This window comes from Manacus vitellinus, unplaced genomic scaffold (genome assembly GCF_001715985.3).
Source record: "Manacus vitellinus isolate BGI_N305 unplaced genomic scaffold, ASM171598v3 scaffold_4_pilon, whole genome shotgun sequence".
Taxonomy (NCBI): domain Eukaryota; kingdom Metazoa; phylum Chordata; class Aves; order Passeriformes; family Pipridae; genus Manacus; species Manacus vitellinus.
In genome coordinates, this window is record NW_021940604.1 from 43446920 (window position 1) to 43470257 (window position 23338).

At 38.5% G+C, this 23338-nt stretch overlaps 1 protein-coding gene across 3 annotated transcripts in view; it reads left to right on the forward strand.

Moving 5' to 3' along the window:
• Positions 1-23338, forward strand: part of DST (dystonin) — a 277490-nt gene that overhangs the window by 84133 nt on the left and 170019 nt on the right. For all 3 annotated transcript variants that reach the window (XM_029962798.1, XM_029962799.1, XM_029962797.1), the window contains exon 7: positions 16374-16540. In XM_029962798.1, the coding sequence (XP_029818658.1) occupies positions 16374-16540 (167 nt within the window). The remainder of the gene's footprint in view (positions 1-16373; positions 16541-23338) is intronic.

Below are 23338 nucleotides of genomic sequence, written 5' to 3' on the forward strand. Positions count from 1 at the left end.
ACTTAGATTTCAAATGAGGGAAAAATCTGAACTGAAAAGTCTAACAGCAGAGTCTTCACAAAGAGATAAAAGCTTCATGATAATAACTGTATATTGTTAATGTAGTGTGCATGGATAATCCTCTAGTTATTGGGAAAGTTGTGATCAGATTCAGTTTGACATTAAGACACCTAAGTCCAGGTGCTTATGGGGAGCTACGTTCTTATGCATTAGGTGTCTAAATTGTCCCTATAATCTGATAATCTGAACCTTGAATAATCTGAGATTTAGTCTATATGTTTAGTATAGCCTAGAGAGTGAGTCAACTAACTAGCTACTAGAGGTTCCTTCTGTTTGACTAAACATAAATGTCTCTGTCATTGGAGATTTGTGAGACAGCCATGCAAGTATGAGAAACATGACATAGGTCTTATGGGAAACCCACTCTCATCTGGGAAGAGACAAAGCAGGCAGGATAAACTGCTTCTTAAATTGTGGTAAACATGTTTAGCAGTGGATTTGATGCCTGGAGGGCTAGGCAATACTGTGGGTGAGGTTGGTGGAGCACTTCAGATCACTTGAAGTAGATGCCTAGAGCACTTACGGAGCTATTCAGTTGTCCAGCATAGGTGCTTAGTGTGTTCTGATGTGACACATCATATCCAGTACCATATGCAGTGGGAAGCAGGTTTCCATAGGTCTTGTGCTGTATATGCTATCCCCATGTAGATATCTTAGGTAGTTTTAAGTGTTACAAGTGTTCTAGATGGTTAATTGGCTTTCTCCTTATGTCTCTGATTCAGGGTGTGAAACACTGCTGTTCAACTGGTTGATTGTACTAACAAGATCCCCCGGGCTTTTGATTTAGTTTCCTAAAGACAGATGGCATTTGAGTGATATCTGAGGTGTGCTAGAGTATCCAGGATATGCATGAGGGGTTCTCTGATAAGACACCAGACTTGTGAGAGGGCCATGCTCTTCCAGACCTGTAGCTAGAAGCCAACTGGGATATAGGAGGATATCTCAAAGAATTTCAGAAGTCCATGTTGAGGAAACTAAATCCTGCCCCTAGTGCATAAAATAGTCTCTTCAAAACCTAGCTAGCATGTAAACATGAATATGTAGACACCTGTGCTGGGATGTCTTAACCTGAATTACCCCTTAAATTTTTTTTAGCATTTGCAAAGGTAATTAATTTCTCAGTGAGTGTAAGAAACTGTTTGCTGTGTGATGTTACTGGCTCTGTTGCACATCATTTATGTGTATTCTAATAACACTGCAATCTGGGAAGTAGTCAAGATGCCAGAGGGTTTTTTTGGCTGTTGTTTGTGGCTTATTGATTCTCTGAGTCATGGTCCTTATCTGGAGGATAATATTTCCTCAAAATAGAAAATCCCTCTGATTACTGGAATGAATTTAGGAATGATTTAGGGGAAAGACATGATGAACAAAAATAAAAGATAATACACATTTGAGGATTATGTTTCTCTTGCATCTGAATTATGTCTAAAGATAGTTATAGCTTTGTGACTTGGTACCCATAATTAGATAAATACAAATGTTGTTCTGAGTTACACCACTGACTTCTGCAGTTACACAAGTCCAGAAATTGTACATTCTTCTGTGTCCCAAGTAATTATGTAAAAGATACGGAAAAGATGGTGGTTTATTGAGTTGAGTGTGTTATAAAATCATTTGTCCTGTGGATATTGAAAAACCCCAAGACATGTATGCTGCTAGGATTTAGGCAAGCTTTCAAAGTATGCATTTAATATGCTTGTAATAATATGTGGGTTAGTTTAAATTCAGTTTCATAATGTAGTAAATGTTGTAAGTTATTTTCCTGGCACCTATAGAACATGCTAAATCAGATTACAGTATTTTGTATAATCATAAGCTGTAAGTATAAATATCCAAATTAATACTCTAATGGACTCCTTCAACACCCAGTATATTTTCACTGATGACATTGGAGATGACCAGCTATAGATGGAAGCAGCATTTGTACTCAGTATGTAACCACAATTTTAGTAAGATTTAATTTTGGTAAAAATTGGTGATAATTTCTTTTCAAAACCACTGAAAACATTGTTTAGTTTAACAAATGTTAAATATTTGGAATAATTTTCACTTGATTGGAAAAAGCATGCCAAACCAATGTGAAACTTTTAACTTCTAACCACCTAAAATTAGTCCTTTGTAAAGTAAGGCCTTAAAAAAAATTCGGAAGCTTTGAAGTCATGACTTAATAGACTTTTTCTATTTCAGTTTCATCATCATTTTCCAGCTTGGAAACTGCTGTGAAACATGTTTTTCCCCACTCTCTCTAGCTCCTTGCTGTCAGACCTCTTTGCAGGATGGTGCTTTTCAAGGCTCTGCTCAGTGATGTTTTTGTCCAGATGTTACAGTACCGTCCAGCCCCCTCCAGCCAGATGAGTGCTTTCTTTCCCCAAGGCCTCCTTGGGACACATGTAACCTCTTCACACTTCTCTTGCCAGCCAGAGAATCCTTTTTTTTTTTTGTTGCTGACTCTCTATAAACCTTTGAGAAAAATTTATTCTTGATCAGTCTGCCCCCAAGCAGTCTATTCATTTGGTCCAGCATCAGCAGTTAAACTTTTACCAGTGTTGGGCAACAAGGTGAGAAGGGTAGATTTGCTTGCAGATGATTTGGCTGAGATAAAGAACAACTACCCAGCCCTTTCTCAAGTTGCTGATACCCCTTTCTGCAGATAGGTTTTCAGAGCCTGCGATGCCAGTAGTAGTTTTGCAGCACTCTTGCGTTGGTCATGAAGGTTGTGGCCTTCATGCAGAGTGGCCAGAGGAGGAGGCAGCTCAGCTGTGGTGGCCCATTCCAGTAAATGATGTGCAGATGACAGAGGAATAATGTGATGTTCTGGGACCTGTACACCTTCCTCTGCTTCAGCAGCTCTGCTGTTAAATCCCATGTTAGGTGTCACCATTCAATGGACATGCTGCTTTCTTTCCTGGGGTGGCCATGTATAGTTGAGAGGTCTGGGTCTGGCCTTCACTCTCTGTTCTATCAACCATTTCTGCTGGCCATAGATGGCCAGTGGCAGCTGACTCTAAATCTTGCCCTGCCCGAGCTGTGTGCCCTGCAGACCAAGGATTGAAGTCTAGTCTGCCTTTGCTTTGAAATAACTAGAACAGTTCAAGATTTGATCTTCTCAAAGATTTAAAGGTGGAGCTATGTGGCCAGTTGTCCAGTCTATGACTATAAGTCATAGGATAAAGCGTATTCCACCTGGGAGCTGCAACTACCCGTCATTAGCCATTGTGGAAGCATTCCCCACCATTCAGCATTTGGTAGAGTATACTGTTATGGTATTTTATTTCTCAACTGAACTCCTAGTTGTCTCTTCTGGAATTCTTCAGCAATTTATTAAAAATACCCAAACGTGCTAACCCTCAAGTAAGAAAACGAGTTCTTGGAATTTCTGAGGCTCATCTGAAACACGGCAAGGGTGAGAAGCATTAAGAGTCCTTAATGCCATAAAACTGCCAAGGATCAAATTCCTCTTTTTGTAAGCCATCTCACTGGATATAAAACCTCTCCTGTTGATGGTTTGGCTGAAAGCTGAAGAGCTCTTTCAGAGTTTGAGGAGTGGTTGCCAGTACAGCTCAATCAGCTCCAATTATAATTGTTCGTGCTGGCAAGCCTTTATTTTTTCCCTTGTTCTCTATCTTGTGTACTTTAATTTTCACTTTCTCTTTGGCTTATGTTTATCTCTCTGTCATTCTGCATGTGACCTTAGGGCTGTGCAACAAAATGCTTGCTGGTTATCTGGTATGCTGCTTTAGTACCATGAAATGATATGCCCCATTTATGCTAAATGCTCCATTGCTTTTGCTGTGTTGCATAAACACACAAAAAAAGAGGGTAAAGGGATCTTAGATACAAAGCTACCTGAAATGTGTTCCTAGGAAGCTTTTGGTAAAAGAAAACTGGCATGATTTGATTGAAAAAGTGGTATAACTTCTCCTTTGCAATAATTGCTAACTATTTGAGACCAATGGTAAAGTATAAATTAGCAGTGTACAAAGGATGAATGGTCTCATCATTTTGCAGACTAACAAATACAGATATTCAACAACATTGCCACTATAATGGGTAATGCACCTGTCCTATGTTAAGAACATAATGCATCTCGCAGTCACAGATGTGCTTGACAAATTACAAATATCTATGGTTAAATGCAAACCCATACAAATCAACGTGAGCTATTTCATGTCTCAGTGTTAATCTTTTGTTTGCCATGTCTTAATCTTAACCTCTTGTTTGTGATTAAGCAGTCTCTAAGGTCAAATTGCAGACAAGTATTGGTCTAATCCTTTATTCATGTTATTCTTCTTAGGGGGTTTTGTGCCAGAAAAAGTTTTTCACTAATCTCCCCGTAAAACTTTGCAGCATTGGTGGGTATAAGTTTGTATCTTTGGGGATTTTGTTTAAGAAAAAAAAAAAAAAGGAAAAAAAAGAAAGAAACAGAACAATCCATGGTAGTATTTGTAACAGCTTTGATCATCTGGATCTTTGGCTTAAACTAGTGCTGAGCTTCTATTCAGTTCTAGTCAGGTGTCTAAGACAAAGCCTTTGGTGTGGTCTTTGCTATGTTGTGATGGTTCTCATAGGCTTCAGTGGTAGTGTCTTTTGATGCTTTAAAATATCATCTGTCTATGCTCTAGCAGACAGGTTTTAGAAGAAATTTCAATTTCCCTCTTCTGAGTCTGCAGTGTAATCATGTTACCTCTGTCTCTTTCCTTCGGATATATTGCTTTATAGAATTTCTGTTAGCTGAAAGTGGTCATTTTGTCTTTAGTTACTCACACTTTCATTTATCATCATCTTCCTTTAACATGGAAATTTATTTTGCTTAGGGTTTTTATATAAAAAAACTCACAACTGATAAAAATGTGGTTTATCAGTTCTGTTGTCCTTGATCTGTTCAAGAGCACTTTGGTTCAAGTTACTTAAAAAGTTAAAGTGACTATAAAGGTACTATTTGGTTAATGGGGAAAAAAAAGGAATAGCAGAAAGAATTGTTAATAGAGAGATGATAGCCTTCTCTGGAACAGCTGGTAAGTATTGTTAAAATAATTATTAAGTCTCAAAAATACATATTTCTTACCTATTTCTAGGAAGATCAAAAGGCACAAATACTACTAATCATCTGTAGAGGTATACTTGGAATGGATTTATTCCTAGCTAATATTTTGAAATGGTTAAATTCTAAGACTATTGTAGTTATACGGGCTATGACCTGTAATGCAGAAGTAAGGCAGAATTGTTAGGAGCACAGGTCTTATAACTAGTGTCTCAGAACTGATTCTTTTATTTTTGCTGTCTCATTTTTTTTTAAATTCTACTTCAGAATCACTTGATTTTTTGAAAAATTGAATTACCTACTCTTAAGGAAAAGTGTTCAAAATTTAAGGTGTTAATGAAAGAAGATATGCAAGATCAGGGACTTTCTAAATTACTGATTGCATTACAAAATGCGATAGTCAGCTGTAAAATAAAAATATATGTTTCTTCTGACCTATCTTGAATTAGATTTGATTTGAAATTTTTTACAACAGTCAGTGTACCACTGAATCTACAGGACTTTGGACATAACAGAGAGTTAGGAACATTTTCTCTTTGAAAGAAGGTGGTATAATGCTGACTGTTAAGCAGATGTAAACAGTTTAAAGGAAATACATATTACGTCACACTTCATTAAAGCTCAGTTAAATAGTCTAATATAGAAGCCTCGGTGCTCATGTGTATTAATTTAAATATATACTTGCTTTGGAAATTTAAATTTTGAAGTATTTTTAAGCAAGTTCTTAACCCCTGTGAAGTTTGTGGAGGGCGAACACTGGTAAGGTACTTGTGGTAGGTTGTTTAGATACATTTTCAGTAAGACAGCATGAGGACTTGCAGTCAGTCACTCAAATGCTGGACAATTGTCTTTAACATTTTGCATAATTTTTGCTTTACCAAGATAGTATTTTTTTAATATATTTTAATATTATTATGCTATGATCTCTTTAACCATATCTTATTGTTATTAGACATCTTGTTGTTAAAACAGAAACTATATTTGTGTGAAATGAAATTAACCTTGGCCTGTTGCACTGCAAAGTCCTGAATAATCTTTACCGATGAGAGAGAAGAAACAGAAGTATATATTTATGTGTAAAAGCCACTACAGTGATGTAGTTCACAAAGATTTTTTTTTAATGTATTTTTCTGTTAATTAAGGGTGGCCACATCAGGACCTGACTCAGGCTCATGTGGAAGTGTGCTTCAAATCAATGAGTCCTCTGGCCTTAGCTGAAAGTCACTTTTCCAAAATAATTTTTCTAACCTAACTATAATACAGCTTTTTCATTTTTGGTAAAGGGAGTAAATATCATATGTGCATCTGTATATTGAGCATGCTACAAATACAAATTGAGGTAATGAAAGAGTCATAGCATAATGTTTACTTTGAAAAGAAACATGTTAGCATTGTGCTTGTACATAACTGCCCATCTGTCACTGTATTCTGTAGTGTTACAGTACAAAATTTTCTAAGCATTATTGTCAAATTTTACCTCAGTGCCCTGAGAGTAGGCAACAGTGAGCAACTGTATACTTGGAAATTCTTTGGAGACACATCCTGGTTCTTTGCTGTATTATTCATTCTAGATCCTGTTAATAAAATGTGTTAGTAAAACTTCAGTGGAACTGGCCCCGGGGATAAAATCTCTGGGTTTCGTTATTGCAATTCCTTTCCAAATAAGCCTGGGAAACTCAATGGTAACACCTGATAATGCCTGGCAAGTCACTTGGCAGTTCTTTCTCAGCATGAGAAATCATACACATCTGCCTTGTTGATGTGTGCTGGTTTTAGTAGATTTCACATATCCATAACAAAAAGCAGAAGCTTAAAAAGATTTTTTCCAAACAGAGTATGCTGGAGATTAGACTTGCTTGCATTTTCAAAGTGTGTATTTCTACCTAGTTTTAGGCATAGGTGCTTCTGGGCTGTTACATTCAGAGCTACATAGAAATGCCTTACAGGAGCATGGGAGAAGGATAAAGCTCCATTTTTATAAACAGTAATCTTAACGTCAGTTTTCTAGATAAATGAGCTTTTATGATTTGTTTCACCTTTATCTGCCAGAAGGTTTAACTCTGTTTCGAAGTTTCAGCCCTGGTACACAGCATCACTGCCCTGAGCAAGCTGTTGTGATTGTATGATAGCAGTGAAGCAGCAGGTTATTTATAGCTGACAAATCAGTGAAAAATCACATCAGCTGCTATGAAAACTCCACATGCAAATAAAAATTTGACCTCCAGCAAACTGTCAGAGCAATTTCTGATCCTTCAGTTTAATCTTCCCATTTGTGAATCGTTGGATATGCAATAAAAACATATGAAGTGCAAAACAAATCTACTACCTAAATCCCTGCTATTTACTGTGCTGCTTGCTTTTGGATTTGGAGTGTAGCTAATAGTTTCAAAGGTTGCTACATATTTTTCTACTTTATCTTGCTTAAGTTGCTAAGTGAAACAAGAAGTTAAAAGGCATGTGAGAAATTTCTATTGCTCATAAATGCTATGTCATCTCTGTGAAAAGCAATCAGCATTACAGCCCAACGCTGAAGCAGTGATGTTTATTTAAGAGGATTGGTGGCCAGAAATAAGCCACAGTGTCTAATCAGACACAGGCCCTGCCTGGGCACCGTGCCACAGAGTTTATTGCGTGTGCATTTCTCATAAGCAAAATGGCTACGTACGGAGGCGGATGGATGTGAAGTCTGGAAGAAATTACAGTGTCAACAGCAGTTCTCAACTTTCTGAGGAGGATTTAAGTGTGTATATATATATATACTGGAATGAATGAGACTGTGCGGCTGTGAGTTACAGAAAGCCAAATGGGGAATGTCTGTGGATGTGTGAGGGCTGAAAAGGAAGAACAGTGTTTAGATCCTGCCAAAGCTCCCTTAAGTCCAGATAAACATTCTCCTGGAAGAAAATATTTCAGAAGAAAAAGGAGAAAGAAATCAACAGAGGAGGGATCAAGTTCAGTGTACGTTAAAGAAAATGAAGAAAAACGACAGTATGAAGTGGAGATTTCAGCAAACATTGAGAGTCACCCGAAGGGTGCAGGACTGGCTGATTCCTTCCCCGGGAGAGTGACAGTGGCTGGTAATGCTCTGCCTGTGAGTACAGACCTTTCAGTTGATATTGTTAAAGCAAAAGTTTTACTAGGTGAAGCAAAGAGTGATTCTCTTTGTGGGGAGAGCTTTCGTGGTGATAATCAGAGGCTCACCAAGTATGATGAAACAGAGTCATGGTTAAAGAAACAAGACAAGAGGAATTCAGAGAAACACTGCATAGGGAAAAGGAAATACTCAGAGGATGGCAACAGGACAGAATTAGTATTCCTGAAGAAATCTAGTGGTCTTTGTTATGGAAAAGCAACTACCTTGGATTCTGCTATCCACACTTTAGGCAGACAACATGAAGAAGCTGAGTTAAACATAACTGCTTGCAGGATCACTGAAGATATTTCAGAAAGCAGTAAGTCTTCAAAGTTGCATCACTTTCTTTCCGAAAGCAAAAGTGATACACTACTTGAACAAAAGAGATTTTATCCTGATGCTGTGCCTTCCCAATTGACAAAAGAAAAGGCATTATTTAGCACTCCGCCAAACAGGAGCAAGATAAATATTTTGGCACAGTACATTATCTTTGAAAGTTAGCTCAGAATAAGATTTTGAACAATATTTTTTCTATTACAAAAATATCTTCACTTTGCTGTGTATAAACCTTTTACCCATGCTATGATACTACAGCTAGTTGCAGGACAGAACATATCACTTGACCTTTTTCAAAGGCTAATTAATAACTGTACTTTAGGAGCATTGATATATTCTTGTTCTGTTTTTCTGTCTGTAGTTTTATCTGTTTCCTAATTTAAGAAAGAGATTTTCATGTTAAAATGTTGCTAGAAGGTGGAGTGCATTTTAGAGAGTTCTTATTCAGTATCTGCAGTAAATTTTCTTACCAACTCTTGGTGGTCTTGTATCAAGGAAAGGCATATTTCTAATTTTTTTTAGTTCTGACCAGTAGAAATGGAAGAATGATAGAACTACATAGACAACCTCAAATAGAACAAGTGAACATCAATCATGTTAATAATTCTCTACACTTCTTTTAAAAGATCTTTCCTCCCAAACTGTCTAGATGACCTATTAATATTAATTATTGAAATTCCGTATTCCTCTAAGGGTAGGATTATTTTAATTTTACAATAAAAGAAACCAAATCATGATCTTAGTTGCAGAATACCTGAAGGAAAGCAATTTTTTTGTATCCATGCTTACCAATTCCATCCATATATCAGAGCAACTGAAATCTGTATGTGTGGGTCAAATGCCAATAGCAGGATCTTGTCCTAAACCGAATCCCCTTTCTCAAAAGAGACACCTGAGCTTTGACTTGAGTGAACAGAGGGAAGGGGCATATGCCAAAGGTATTATTTCTGGCAAAGATCTAACTAAACTTCTGTTGCTTCTATGATTTCCTTTTGTAACAGAAATCAAACAATACTTTGTCTGAGCTTAGTTTTTAAACATAGATAACACACCCAATTACAACACACAGTACACACTAGTACAAATAGCCTCCTAATACACATGGAGATCTTTGCCCTCCTAATCTTAGCTGGAATTCAGGAGGGGCTTAGGAATGTTCTTTGATTTGAACAAAACGTCATTGCTGAGTAAGAGAGTATGAGGCCTTGTCTGTTCAGCCAAACATGGCTGTGTTTTCCTGTGTAATGAGAGTAATACAGTTTCTAATACTGCTGCAGTTATTACTCCAACCAAGTGTATAACTCTTGTTACCACAGAGGAAGGGGAGAGAAAAAAAGATTTCTGTTGAGCACCTACATCAACACTGATGTTGAGAAAACACTGCATAATGATATGAATATGAAAACTACTGACACATAAGGCTAAATGCCTCAGTTACTGAAATGCCTGACTTTCAGTTCAGTTCCTTTCTCAACCCAAGATTCTCAGTGTAAGTAATTTTAAGAGCACCGAGGTTTGACCTGTAAACAAATACAGGAAAAACTAGATTACAGACTTTAATTACTTTACAAAGTCATGATCACTTTCTTTCTGATTGCTTTTGAGAACTAACCAAGCATTTTAATGTCTTACATTTCTGTCTTTTATATACTGAGTAAAGCTGTTATTTATGCAAATCCACAAAGTTCCTGTTACCAACCAGCTTGAGCTGATGCACAAGGTTTGCAGTTACCAATCTAAATTTTTACTATTTTCTTTGCCATAATTACAGAGGTCAGTAGCCTTCCCTCACCTTGTCAACTTATCTATGCCTGTAATCTAGTCTTAGCTTACACAGTGCCCGAGATAATGGAAAGCATGTTGGCTTTTCAAACAGAGGCCACAGGAAATTCATTGGTCCAGCTGGATGATTTGCACTGCCACAGAGATATGATGTTTTACTCTCTGAAACAGCATAGTCCCCTGTACTGAAACATATTCTTTGAGTTTCTTTCTGTGGCATGGTTTCTTATTCATGTAAAAAATATGATTTTATGTTCAAATATATGCTACTGCATTATCGCTGTTTTCCTGTTTGCAAAACAACTTAGAGGGGTGTTCTGAAGCATTGCTTCTGACTGCTCACTAATAGCTTTGAGAAAAGTTTCTTACTCTTTGTTGAGGCCTAATTTTTACAGCCCTTGTTCCTAATACAGGATGGTGAATTCCTCAAGGAAGATGTGCTCTGGTACTGTTCTAACTCGGGCCTGTAGTAGAGCAGATAGCAGTTAAGGTCAAGAAGTTGTGAATGAAGACTGAAACAGGCTTGCTGCAGCAGCTCCCCTTCTCAGTGCTGTTTTAGCACAGTGCAGGTAGAGAAAATCAAGGCTGTAGTTTCAACTTCTCTTCAGAGGATACTGCCGTTGTGATATTTGCTATCTCGTGTGTTGAAACAAGCCATGGTTTTCATTCAATATCAGCAAAAGATAGGTACCAGCTCGTGTTACCACCAGTTTTTGGTGGTTGTCAGCTTCTGTTGAATTTGACTTAATGTATCATATTATCTATCAGTATAATTGTTTTTCCAAGATAATTTGTGGAAGTTTCAGTTCTGATTTATGGATGTAAATTTTTTTTTTAGAAAAAAAATCTAATATGTAAACAGAATCATTCATCTACTTCCAGTATTCAACTGTTGTCTTGGCAGCAAGTTCCTCAGCTGTTTCGTTGCTATGCATCTACATAGGGTTTGATGCAGTGTTTTTTTTACCTCATCTACAAGACTAATAATAATCTGCAAGAAGAAAAAAAAACCAAACACATGTATTAGAGTCATGTTAAAGGCAATATACTTGCTTTTAAGTTAAAAAACTTAGATTATTTGTGATCAGCATATTCAGTGGAATACTTCTGGCTAAGTAGCCCTCTGTTTATTGTTGCAGTTGTCATTGCAAATAGTTGTAAGATAACAAGATACATTCCGACTATGTCCACCATCATATGATCATGTCTTATTTATTCATGTAGAACAGTCAAATGAGAGAGAAATGCCAGTTGGTCTTCTGGAATGTGATTTGCAGGGCAAAGGTGCAAAAGTCAGGAGTTTTGCTTTATTGGCACAATATTGTTTACTTCCTTGTAATACTCAAAAGAAACAGGTGTAATCCGCCTTAAATGCTTGTGAATGAAGGAGATCTGTAATCATTGATGGAACTAAAAAACTAGGGCTGGAAAGACTCTGGACAGCTCATCTAGGTGATCTCTGTACCCAAAGGCAAGATAACTTAATGAAAACCATTCTTGACTGACACTTGTTCTTCTGTGTCTGCCTTATTGATGGTTTCACATAATCTCTGAGTGATTTTTCTATTGCTTATCTGTCTTTTCTATTGAAAAGCGGTTTTAGCAGAAGCTTCTCATGCTTATTATCATTACTTTTTTTCCTATTCCTAGAAGAGTTGATTTATTTTCTTTATTTTCTGCAACAGCATTTTTCATATTTGAAGACTGTATCACGTCTCCCCTTGGTTTTCCCTACTTTAGACTAAATAAACATAATTTTTCAGTGTTTCTAACAGGTCACATATTTTTAGATCTTTGTCATTCTTATTTTCTCTTCCTATCTGCTTCAACTCATCTGGTATTTTTTGAAGAGTTTTGCTTAAAGCTGGACTCTGTATTTCTCTGTGTTCTTCAGATTTTTCTGGTTTAGGCTAGGTGACATCTGAGTACATGTATACATCATACATCTCTATCCCATTATATATTTTTGTGCAGTGAAGTACATTAAGTCAAGTTTAGACTTGTTTCAAAACATATGGGATAAGATGAAATCAGAGGAAAGACATCTTACTATCTATATGAGTTTTGGTTGTCTTCTGTTTGCAGTGTAAAAATGAATCGCAGAAATCCAGCACCACTGCTGATTTCTTTTGGAAAGTCTTCTCCACCTTGCTCTTTGGGCTCAAAACTATATCACTGAAATCAATGGAAGGAAAGAGCTTGAGGCTTTTTGATGTATGGATTTTGCATACTGTGTGATGAAAAGAGAACTGACAGGCTGAGAAAAAGCATGTGCCGTAGCAGAAGTGAATGACTTCTCCCAGTGACAAGCAAGAGAGTATTTAGTGCCAATTAAGACTTTGATCCTGAAATAGAAGGGATGTGCAGAGAATTACCTCTATCGCTTTCTCTTGCATAACTTTTAATTCACAAGCTTTGAGATAATTTGGAGAACTGGATCTCTAGCAAACAATTGTTAAAACTCATGCAAACTCAGTAATTTGCTCCATGTTTAATGAACAAATGTCCGCTAGTAACAGTTTCCAGCGAGTAAATGATAGGCTTGTGAGATATGAAAGGTTCATGCAAACTTTGTTTGGAAGGACAAAATTTGACTAGTAGAAGATTTGATTGCCCATTAACTTATTTTCTGTTCTAGTATTCATAATTTAATAGTCCTTCCGTTTTTCTGCTATGGAAAATGATATTAGAAATATTGATGGTAATGCACAGTTGTGAATGAGTATCTATACTATCCTTATGGGGCTATCAAAGGAAAGATGTGCACACTCTCTCCCTCTCTCTGACACCTTATTTTGTGGTGGTAGAATTTTACTTGTTAAGTAGTTTCAAGTTATTAGGGCATCTTGCAAAGTAGAGCTTATATTTGTAAGTGTAATAAAATATAGCCCTTTGACTCACCATTTCCCTCAGTGTATTTTTATACTTTTAAAAAATATTAATTTCATGTTTTGAAAGTCTCAAATGTTAGCCTTGGAATCTGAAATACTTTATTTAGAGAACATAAGTGCTCAGGCTGTTTCAGGTCTCAGGCTGATGTTAGTGTTCCTTAACCTGTAGTGAAATGGGCTACCTCCATGAGTGAAAAGCAGTTTCAGTTTTTAAACCCAGTCTAGTTTATTCCTTTTTCTTCAAATGGCTAACCAGGGCAGTGAATGGTGCTTGGAAGATTTTGGATCAAAAACGTGTTGATCTTCATTTAAGGAGCTAAATTAAAGTTTTAGCCATCCGAAATTTCAACAGTGAGCTTGCCTAGTGGTCATGTTCAGAGTAAGAAATGTTCACTTTGTGTTTGTGTATGTAACAACAGATACAAGTACGACCTTCAGAAGTTGCCTTGATGTTTGAAATTACTTGTTTCCAGAGGAATCTAATGTGCACTCAAACATGCTGTGTTAGCACTCTGCAGTCTGAAATGTACATGGCCATCCCTGGGCAATTAACCGTGAAGGAGACTGAGCGTTTGAACTTAGCAGTAAGGAATGGCCATTAGCAAATTATGTTGTTAGCTTGCTCATGCTACAGTATATTAAAAAATCTGATAATTAAGGATTATACACAGAAGACTTTGAAAATGACAGGGAAAAATATAGGGTTTGGGGAATTTATTTTTTTTTTTTGCTAGACATCTGGCACTTTTAGATGACATCATCTCTTTCAGAAGCGTTGTCCGGATAAGCGGTAAATGGTTGACTTGGTTTATATTGTGGTCTGGTTGTTCTGTGATGAATAGAAACTAAAGCTACTGAAACAACACTTGGTTTGCTTTCTTGCTTTGAAATACCAAACAATAAAACTAACCTACAGAAAAAAAGGTCTTACACCACAGATAAGTTCCCTGCATTTTTACAATAAAATTTTCAGAGTGATTTTAAGTTGGTCTTCTGCCACATTGGATTATCTGTCATCTTCACATACACAACTCATCCCATCTGTATTTTTTGCAATATCATGTAGTACTCTTTGCAGGATTTTGATATCTAGAAACTTACAATCACAACTGCATGTGTTCTCTTCTGTGTTTTGAACAAGAAGAGGTGATTTTTTTCCTTTCTTCTTTCTTAAAAACCTGCAGTGTTGAAACTGGAGACAATAGGATACAAAAAAATGCTCTCAAATCTTCTGAGGTTATTTATGTGCTAGTTGAACAGTTAAAACTGTTTTGCTTTCTAGCGTTGGTGCCTGTATTTTTCCCTTACCTACATATCTGAAGAACTGCATTCACAACTTGTGATTTGTGGATACTTGAATAGAAAATAATTTAAATTAATTTTTTCCTACATTAAATTTACTTGCAATTTACTGTTTAGCCTAAAAGTGTGAAAGGTGGTAAACCAGAAATTGTAGTGAGCACTATGGAAGCTCCATTGCCCTGAGATCTTCAAGGCTCTTCCTTTAGTCACCTCCTTCCTACTGCTTCACACCACCTCGTCTTAGGCAGTGACATGGCAATATCAGTAGGCAAGCTACATCTCTTTCTTCTTGGCATTGTGTTTTGTGTGGCTCTAATGTGAGAAAACCCTGTAATTTCCAGCCTAGCCTGTTGGAATTCCCCCTGTCAGAGCCCAAACAGAAGATATATTTGTGTGCAGAGACTTTGAGGCCAGAAGACATTGTTATGACCGTTCCATCTGACCTCATGAACATAACTGTTTACACTAGAACAGGATTGCTGGAATTGGCACAACTCAAGCTAAGGCTCTTCTGCAGCTAACTTGAGCACCCAGAGCTGTCTGTGGGCAAACCTCCCCTGAGCCCTGGCCTCAGGCTGGCTCCAGAGCCAGAGCAGACCTGTCTCTCCCTGCAGTGCTGGGTGTATGCTTGTGGCAGGGCAGTCTCTTCCAGGTGGGCTCACAGAGGTCCTTGGTGTCCACCCACAAACTATGGTGTTGTCTCAAGCCTTCTTGCCTCTGCTTAAGCACCTCTGCCTGCTTTTTGTAATGGCTAAGCTACAGTACTTTGGTACTTATACAGTGCCTTATATAGTACCTTACAGGTACTTATATAGTACCTGGGTTCCTAGCATTCTTCATGATAACTCTGTATTATCTCTTCTTGTTTGGATAAGTGGTAAAAGGTGGTCACTTAGAAGAAGGACAACATATTTATACAGTGGTAGTTTTCTAAGCAAACTGACTGAACTTCATTAGGGGAAAATTTAATGTACTATAATTTAATGTACTATAAATTAGTATTTGAATGTAAAATTCCCAATATTTACTTGCTTTCCCTGACATGAATTTGATAACCCTTAAATAGTACAACCTGTTGATCCTCGTATAATGAGCTAAATTAATGTTTTAGCCATCCAAAATTTCAACAGTGAGCTTATCTAGTGGTCATGTTCAGAGTAAGAAATGTTGATAATACTTAAATAATATGAAAACAAGCTTTCTTTATCAGACAAAATTTTTATTGATGATCTGTCAGTCTTTCAGTAATTTGTAAAATGCCTCCCAGAAAATTTTGTCCTAAAGCTTTTATTAACAGCTTTCACTCTAAATGACTGTTTTGTTATGGAATTTTAGAACAGCATATACTATAAATTAACCTTTTTTAAGAGAGGAAGTTTGTAACTAAATGAAGTGTATGAATAATGTAAATATGGCTATTGTATAGGTGGGACTATATACATATAAAACACATTACATTTTATAAATAATTATATAGCATTTATGTATAATAAGTATTATACATAAAAATAGATTATATTATCTTCATAAAATATACATAGTTAAGTATTTTGCATTATGCAATGTTGTCCCCAGAAATTAGGAGACTGAGAACTGGTTAACTGAAGAAAATTGTGAAGCTATGAATTTTGTATTTCATATTGAAGATACTAAGAGTACGTGAGCATAAAATAGGAAAGTGTTAATATAGTACATGAATAATCATCATATTCATATATGAAGATAACAGACAATAAATTCTTCAGCAATTCAGAGTGATTTCCTGCAATATTTTAAATATTATTATGGGTTAGATGTAACTGTAATGTTTATATTACCTTTATTTTAGATATCTGATATCCATGTTACTGGAGAGTCAGAGGACATGTCTGCTAAAGAGAGACTGCTCCTGTGGTCGCAGCAAACAACGGAGGGTTATGCTGGAATACGTTGTGAAAATTTCACTACCTGCTGGCGTGATGGAAGATTATTTAATGCCATCATTCATAAATACAGGCAAGTACTCCATTTGTTCTCTCGGAAACTATTAAGTACAGCATTTTAGTGTACATAGAGGGGGCTCTGTGGTTTATGCCTGTAACAGCTGTGGAGATGACACTGACTCTTCCTGGGCGATTTCCTGCTCTTTACTGCCAAAGGATGCCTCGTTATCCTTTGCATGCCCCTCCTTCCTCAGACGAGTATCTCCATGAATCCTACTCATCTCTCATGGGGCATCTCCAAGCAGCTAAGAAGAATGTCCCCACAGTCCCTTTTTGTCATAATGATTTTAAGAGTAGGGTAGAGGTAGAACTGATCACCAAAATCCACTATTGTGCTACTGGGAAAAGCCGTCAACTACTGCATGACCTGGGATATGTCTGAGATCCCTGGATTCTTCCTTGTATGACTTTACCATGTCCGTGGAATATAGAGCTTCTTCAGTGTTTATGCTTAAAGCCCAGATCTACTCTGAGATGCATCTCCTATAAAATGGCAGAGTATTCTCATGGCTGGCTTGAATGTTCTCAGTCTGAGAAGGGATTTGTGCTACTGTACGCTTGTGTGACTACACTCTTACAAAGTGAAGCAGGCATTGTTAGAGCCACTGCTGGCTGTGACTACGGGCTAAAGGATACGGTATGTTAACTTGAAATATAGCTGAAGATGTCTGCTGACAGCAGAGGCTTTCTAATTCTGGGTTCGAAGTGAGAACAGGTCTCTCTTGAAGAAGCTGGCTTTGGTATCTAGCTTGTCAGAGGAACAAGATTTAGTCATTGCTGTGCTCAGTGTTCCCTCTTGGTTGGCAGCATCTCTGTCTTATTGTGTATTTTTTGGTTCCTGAGCTGAATAAGAAGGTTTGTGTCTTAGAGGACCACATGGGAGAGTGCTCTGGCTGCTGGCCTAATTAGTGTGTACTGACTTGTCCTTCACTACACAAAGCTTTCTGGGTTTTATCATAGCATATGTAGTTTGTACTGTATGCCCTGGAGCATATCATAAGGAAGTCTAAGAGTACACAATTTCCTTGGTATCAGGTGAAAGAGTGTCCCTAGTAAAGCCAAATTTGGTGTGTTTTCATGCAGCTGTAGGGAACAGAGCCTGCAGCAGACTATTCTGTTCTTGGATTTCCTCTTATGAGACTACTTGACCAACCACAGAAAGAAGTCTAGGCAGACATAACACACATGTTGTCCTTGTAGGGATTAGGACACTGAAATAAAATGGGAGACGAGTCAAGCAGGTGCAACCTTTTCATCACAGGCTGTGTATAAAGGCTGTAAGCATCACGTATAGTGCTCAAAGTCCCAGAGAAGTTAGCTGTGGCAGTGCATAACTTTGTGGTAAAATTAAGCTGCATCTGAATCAATGAGGTCTTTTTCTGACTATGCTTCTGTTCTGGGTAGCCAGTCGGGGAGGAGGTGCATGCCAGCAAGAAAGTCTCTTTTAGTAACATTGGCAAGACAAAAGGAAATAGCTGGCAAAAGACTAGACTGTTTTACTTCAAGACAGAGCAGCCAAAAGAATGAACATAGCACAGACAAGTATTTGTAACAATAAACAATATGAAATATACAAAGAGATTGGAGAGAAAAAAACGAAGAGTTTAATGAAATGGAATAATGGAAAATATTTTCCAGAGCTTCTTCATATCTTACATAGAGCAATGTAGCCTTTACATACATCTTACATAGAGCAGTGTAGCCTTTACAACTCAGCAACTAGTAGTTGTGGTACAGATCAGTTAATAAATAATGAAAAACTTGAATTCCGTCCTCCAACTGTATGAATGTTAATGTCTGAGTTGCTTTGCTGGAACAGTGTTTCTGGTGTTGCTCCATGAGTTTCATTCACAGTGTTTCAGTGGGGAAGGACGAGCACCTTTGACATAAGTGTGTTGCACAAAGCAAATGATTCATTGGTTGAGGAGCAGAGTCCCCATTTTATGTGCTTCTGTGCCAGTTTCCATTTAGCTTATCTTCTTCCTGTAAGCATAACTTCTCCACATAAGGATCCCATGTCCTTCCAGGGAATGTTTACCGTGCTTATCTAACGTGTTTTTGCTGTGAGAGGTTACAGGTTCTTGGATTCCATGTGCTGATTAAATCACTGAGATTCTTCCACTGATTTTAGTGAGTTTCTATGTTTCTTTCCTTTGCTGTTTTGTACCATTAAAACAGAGATAATAATTTCCAGCTATTGCTCACAAGATAGGAATGATCTTCCCAAACAATCATCTGATATTTTTAACTACAGTGTTTTACTCCAGAGAGCTCTTTTAAAGCTTGGTTTGTGTTCTGAGCAATATGTAGGTTAAACACTAAAAAATTCAGCACATTTTTGGCAGTGGTTCTCCATTTCTCTGTTTGTCTGTTCGAGTAACTTCCAGTTCGTGGATCACAGGTGGTCTCAGAATCTCGGCTGAGCATCCTGCAGATGCTTGCTGGCTGGTGTGCTCCATCAGGGTGGATGAGCAGTTGTGCCTGCTTGGGTGGGACTGTGATGCTACCACTGTGGAACACCCCCCTGCCAGTCGTGGTGCAGTGTGGCAACCCCCCTGCACCAGGTATTCTGTGTAACTAGAGATTCCTCTCCCTAGAGAAGCACTATGCACTCTGGGCTGGGAGGAGTATCTGCTCTCTGTGAATGGGGGACTGGGCTCTTCAGGTGGGACATGACGACTTCCAGTCCTGGAAGGGATTTAATTGGACTTGGACTTAATTTTAAGAGCGTTGACACTTTGTGCTATGACAGTAATAACCAGAAGGCTCAAATACCCAGGCATGTATCTAGAACTGCAGTTGTGCTGAGCCACAGCAAGTTGTGTGCTGGATAGAGAGCACACGCTTACCCATGCCAGGGCACAGTGGTGGGGGCTTCCCAAGGAGGTCTGTCAGGGCAGGGCCTGGCAGCCAGGGCCTATTCCACTGCCCCAGCTGAGGGGGCACCAGGGCTGCCCCAGCCCTCGCATCAGGGACCTTTCTGGGGGTGTGCTGAGGCTGTACTGGCATGTGTGCTGCTCTCAGGTTGGCTGCACCACTGCAGGGGCCACAGCTCAGCCACAAGCCAGAGGTAAGAGCACCAGCAGCTCTCAGAGGATAGGAGCCACAGTGCCTCTCAGCTGAACCTGGTTGCAGACAGGCAAACCCCATGCTCGCAGCCCTGACACCAAGGCTGAGAGGCCTTTTCTGGCTGCACCATCGAGAACACAAGCTACATGAGAACAAAATGATCCCCACAGTCAGTTGTCCATGAGACAGGGAGATGTCACTATCTGGTTCTAGGTGACAGGACGGGAGTGGCAGGTCATAATTACCTCCTCTCCAGGCATAAGTGATTTTTTTAAATTGCAAGTATGCACCAGCTTCAAGACTTCAGGAAATTGCTGAAGCTGTGAAGGGTTGGGCCATGAGCTGGGCTGTGACTCATGCACCAGCAGGCAGGGAGCCTCTCCCTTCGGTGGAGCTGGCAACCTGCCTGCTTTTAATGGTGGGTTAGAATTGTTTCTTTTTTTTTTTTTTCTGTCCTGACAGAGGATCTCAGTACCTTTTGGTGCAAGCCAGCTAAAATTTACGATGCAGAACTGCAAGAATAGTGCATGGATATGTCATATCTCCCTGTTCCCTCCAAGAAGCATGGGAGAAGCCCCATAAGGCCAGGGTTTCCCTGTCATGACTAACTAGTATGCACTGCAGCATCTTGGCAGAGATTGGTGGGTTCAGTGGGTGATCCAGCTGCCTTCCTGTCTCCCTGTCCTTCCTGCACCCACAGCCATGCTGGCAGTGCTCCCCGTCCAGTGTCAAGTAAGGGATGTGGGCAGTGTACAGGTGCTGTATCACATGCACTGAAGTCAGTCACCTGCTTTCCTGAGCAAGTGCAGGATATTTGTCTTCTGTCCTGTTGAGCAACAAGGGTTAGGTTGTCAGAGCTTTCTATTGTTGTCTTAAGAGACTGTGGAGAAAAAGACTCCAGGCCAATTTAGTGTATAAGATAAGATAAAGAGAGTGGGTCCTTTAATTAGGTCTCAGGCCAGGGGAATACACATAGCAGTGGGCTCACCCAGACAGTGGTCCAATTGATTTTATAATAAGGTCCATCCAATCCGAGATCTGCCCATCCCCTGGTTTTGCTCAGTGACACACCCCTTTGAGAATTAGATCTGGGGGCGTTTGGGACCCCTTCTTCCTCGTTCATCTTCTTCGCAGCACGTACAGCCCTTGGAGCTCCTCCAAAGTTCTGGGCTTGAACAGAGTCGCTGTGTCTGTGTGATATCTTCTGGTCCAGGCCTAGGGTGCTTTTCTACAATCCTACCTTGGAAAGAAGACTAAACACGCTAACGGAATTTAGAGGGATTGATATGAAATGGTGTAATAGGGTTGGATATGTGTAAACATTATGCTACAGGATACAATACAGCTACATTCAAATCTACATTTACTACACAACTACTTCTAAAATCTGCAAAAGTTAAAAAAGTTCAAAAAGCTCTGAGGCATCACTATAAAGGTCTTCAGTTACTTTCTTACTTCCATTAAGAGTATGAATGAGTTGCCAGTCATTTTGCAGTGCTCCTCAAATCAAAGAAAGTAATTTTATGAATAACAGAAATGAGAGGAAAAAATTGCTCTGTTTGAGGTATTTGGCTCCATATACAACTTTATTTTCTCCCCCCCACCAAATTTAGAAAAGAATAATTTATTCTCATATGAGAAGATTCCTTATGTTTTCAACAGTTTCCAGCAGTTTGTGTTTATACGGTAAAATTGAAGATTACTTGGCTGAACTTTTGAAGAGTATATATAAAGCTTCTATTTACATCCTGTAGATGGTTAAATCCCTGGGAAATGAACTGTGCTTCATGCTGGCCTCAAGAACTGCCTTGGGGGGGGCTCCATTGCAGACCCTGAATTTTGCTTTAATCATAACATCATAGAATGGTTTGGGTTGGAAGGGACCTTAAATATCATCTAGTTTCAACTCCTCTGCCATTGACAGGGACACCTTTCATTATACTAGGTTGCTCAAAGCTGCATCCAACCTTGCCTTGAACACTCCCAGGGATGGGGCATCCATAGCTTGTCTGGGCAACCTGTTCAGTGCCTCATCACTCTCACAGTAAAGAATTTCTTCCTAACATCTAATCTAAATCTACTCTGTTCTGTGGGAATACCTGTCCTTACATAGAAAGACCAAATCAAATTATAACATTAAAAAGTGAGTTTTAATACTGAACATTACCAGAGTTGTTAATGGTATGATTTTATTTAAATATATCAGTTTTCACACTCTTTTTTGAACCTCCACACCTTTCTTCAGGTATGTGATCAGGCCATTAGTGAAAGTTACAGATACATCCGGGAGATTCAAAAATATGCTGTATGTCTCATATATTTTATCATTTGCCTCTTACAGCTTAATTTTTCAATGAAGACGTGTGTTATTTGCTTCAATATGTTGTATTGGAAGAAATCTGACTTGAGGCAGTTTCAAAAGTACATGATGTTTCTTTCGTGCCATTATATACACATAGCAAAATCTTGTCAGCCAGACTTAGAGGTTGGAGGCTGACTTTAATTAGCATGTGATGCCCAGATTTTACTGGAGATACTACCATATAACCCTGGGATCTTCATCTTGCAGCTCTATCACTTTGTGTATTTTTAGTCACTAGGCTGTGTTTTAGGTAAATGCTCTTGATTTGTGTTTTCATTTTTTCTCTCTACGTACCTTTTGCCCAGGAAAAAGAAACACTGATCTTTTAGAACTCTATCCCAGTTATACCCCCTATATATAGAAACAGTTTGTGTCTATGGAGTGAAGGCTGCTCTTGTTTCAGTAGGAGTTGCATGCCAGATTGGAACTAGTAATCTAAGTTATAGATCTGCATTATGCTTTGCAAATGCATTTATTTCAAAGTAAAGCAAATTCAAATAAAAAGTTATACCAAAGTAGCAAACTAGTTTTTTTGATCTCAGACTGCCCTGAACCTTTAGTACCTACAGACTACAGGAAAATTTGGTTTAAAAGTGTCTGAAAATGGAATTTAAGAAATAGCAAAAATAATAACTGTAAGATTTACAATTAAATGTTACCTGTAGACATTTCATTAAGGACAACGACTACTGATATTCAGAAAACAGACGGACCAGCTCGTCTTACTTTCTAAAGGAAAAAGATGAAGTATGGAGGACAGAAAAAGATTAATGTCATACCTGTATGTTTTTGTAAACATGTGTGCACTTCTTTTTTATTTTTGTATTTTCACAGCTTTTATAATAGAGAGGTAATTTTGCTTTAAGCATTTACAAAAGGAATTCCAGCAGGTGTAGTATGTGCTTGTGTAACTAGATAATAGCATTTAATGAGTAGCCCCAGTGGTGCCAGTGTGGTGAAAAAGCATCTGTTCAGGAAGCCCTGCAATCTTAGTTCTCAAATAAAGCCATGTTTTTTAAGTTCTAGTTCCAGTTGTTAGGTCTGTTCTAGTTAATGAAGTGGGTCTTGAGCCTGCTTTCCAGCCCTGAGGGTGATACAGCAGGGCTGGTGCCTGCATGGCTGAACTCTCCTTCTGTCCCCCATACAGAGTGCAGCCTCTTGAGTCTTAGATCAGTGTTATCCCTTGAACTGGGCTCATGGATTGCCTGGGAGACTGTGATCACAATGGGCCATGGTCAGGCTATGGGAAAGACTAGTAATTAAAGGTCATGGACCCTTGATCTGCCTTCTGTACACTTTCAGCATAGACATGTCCAATTATGTCTGGACTTCTAGGTGAGTTTCAGCAACCATACTAAATTTGAAAGACTAGTTTGGAGA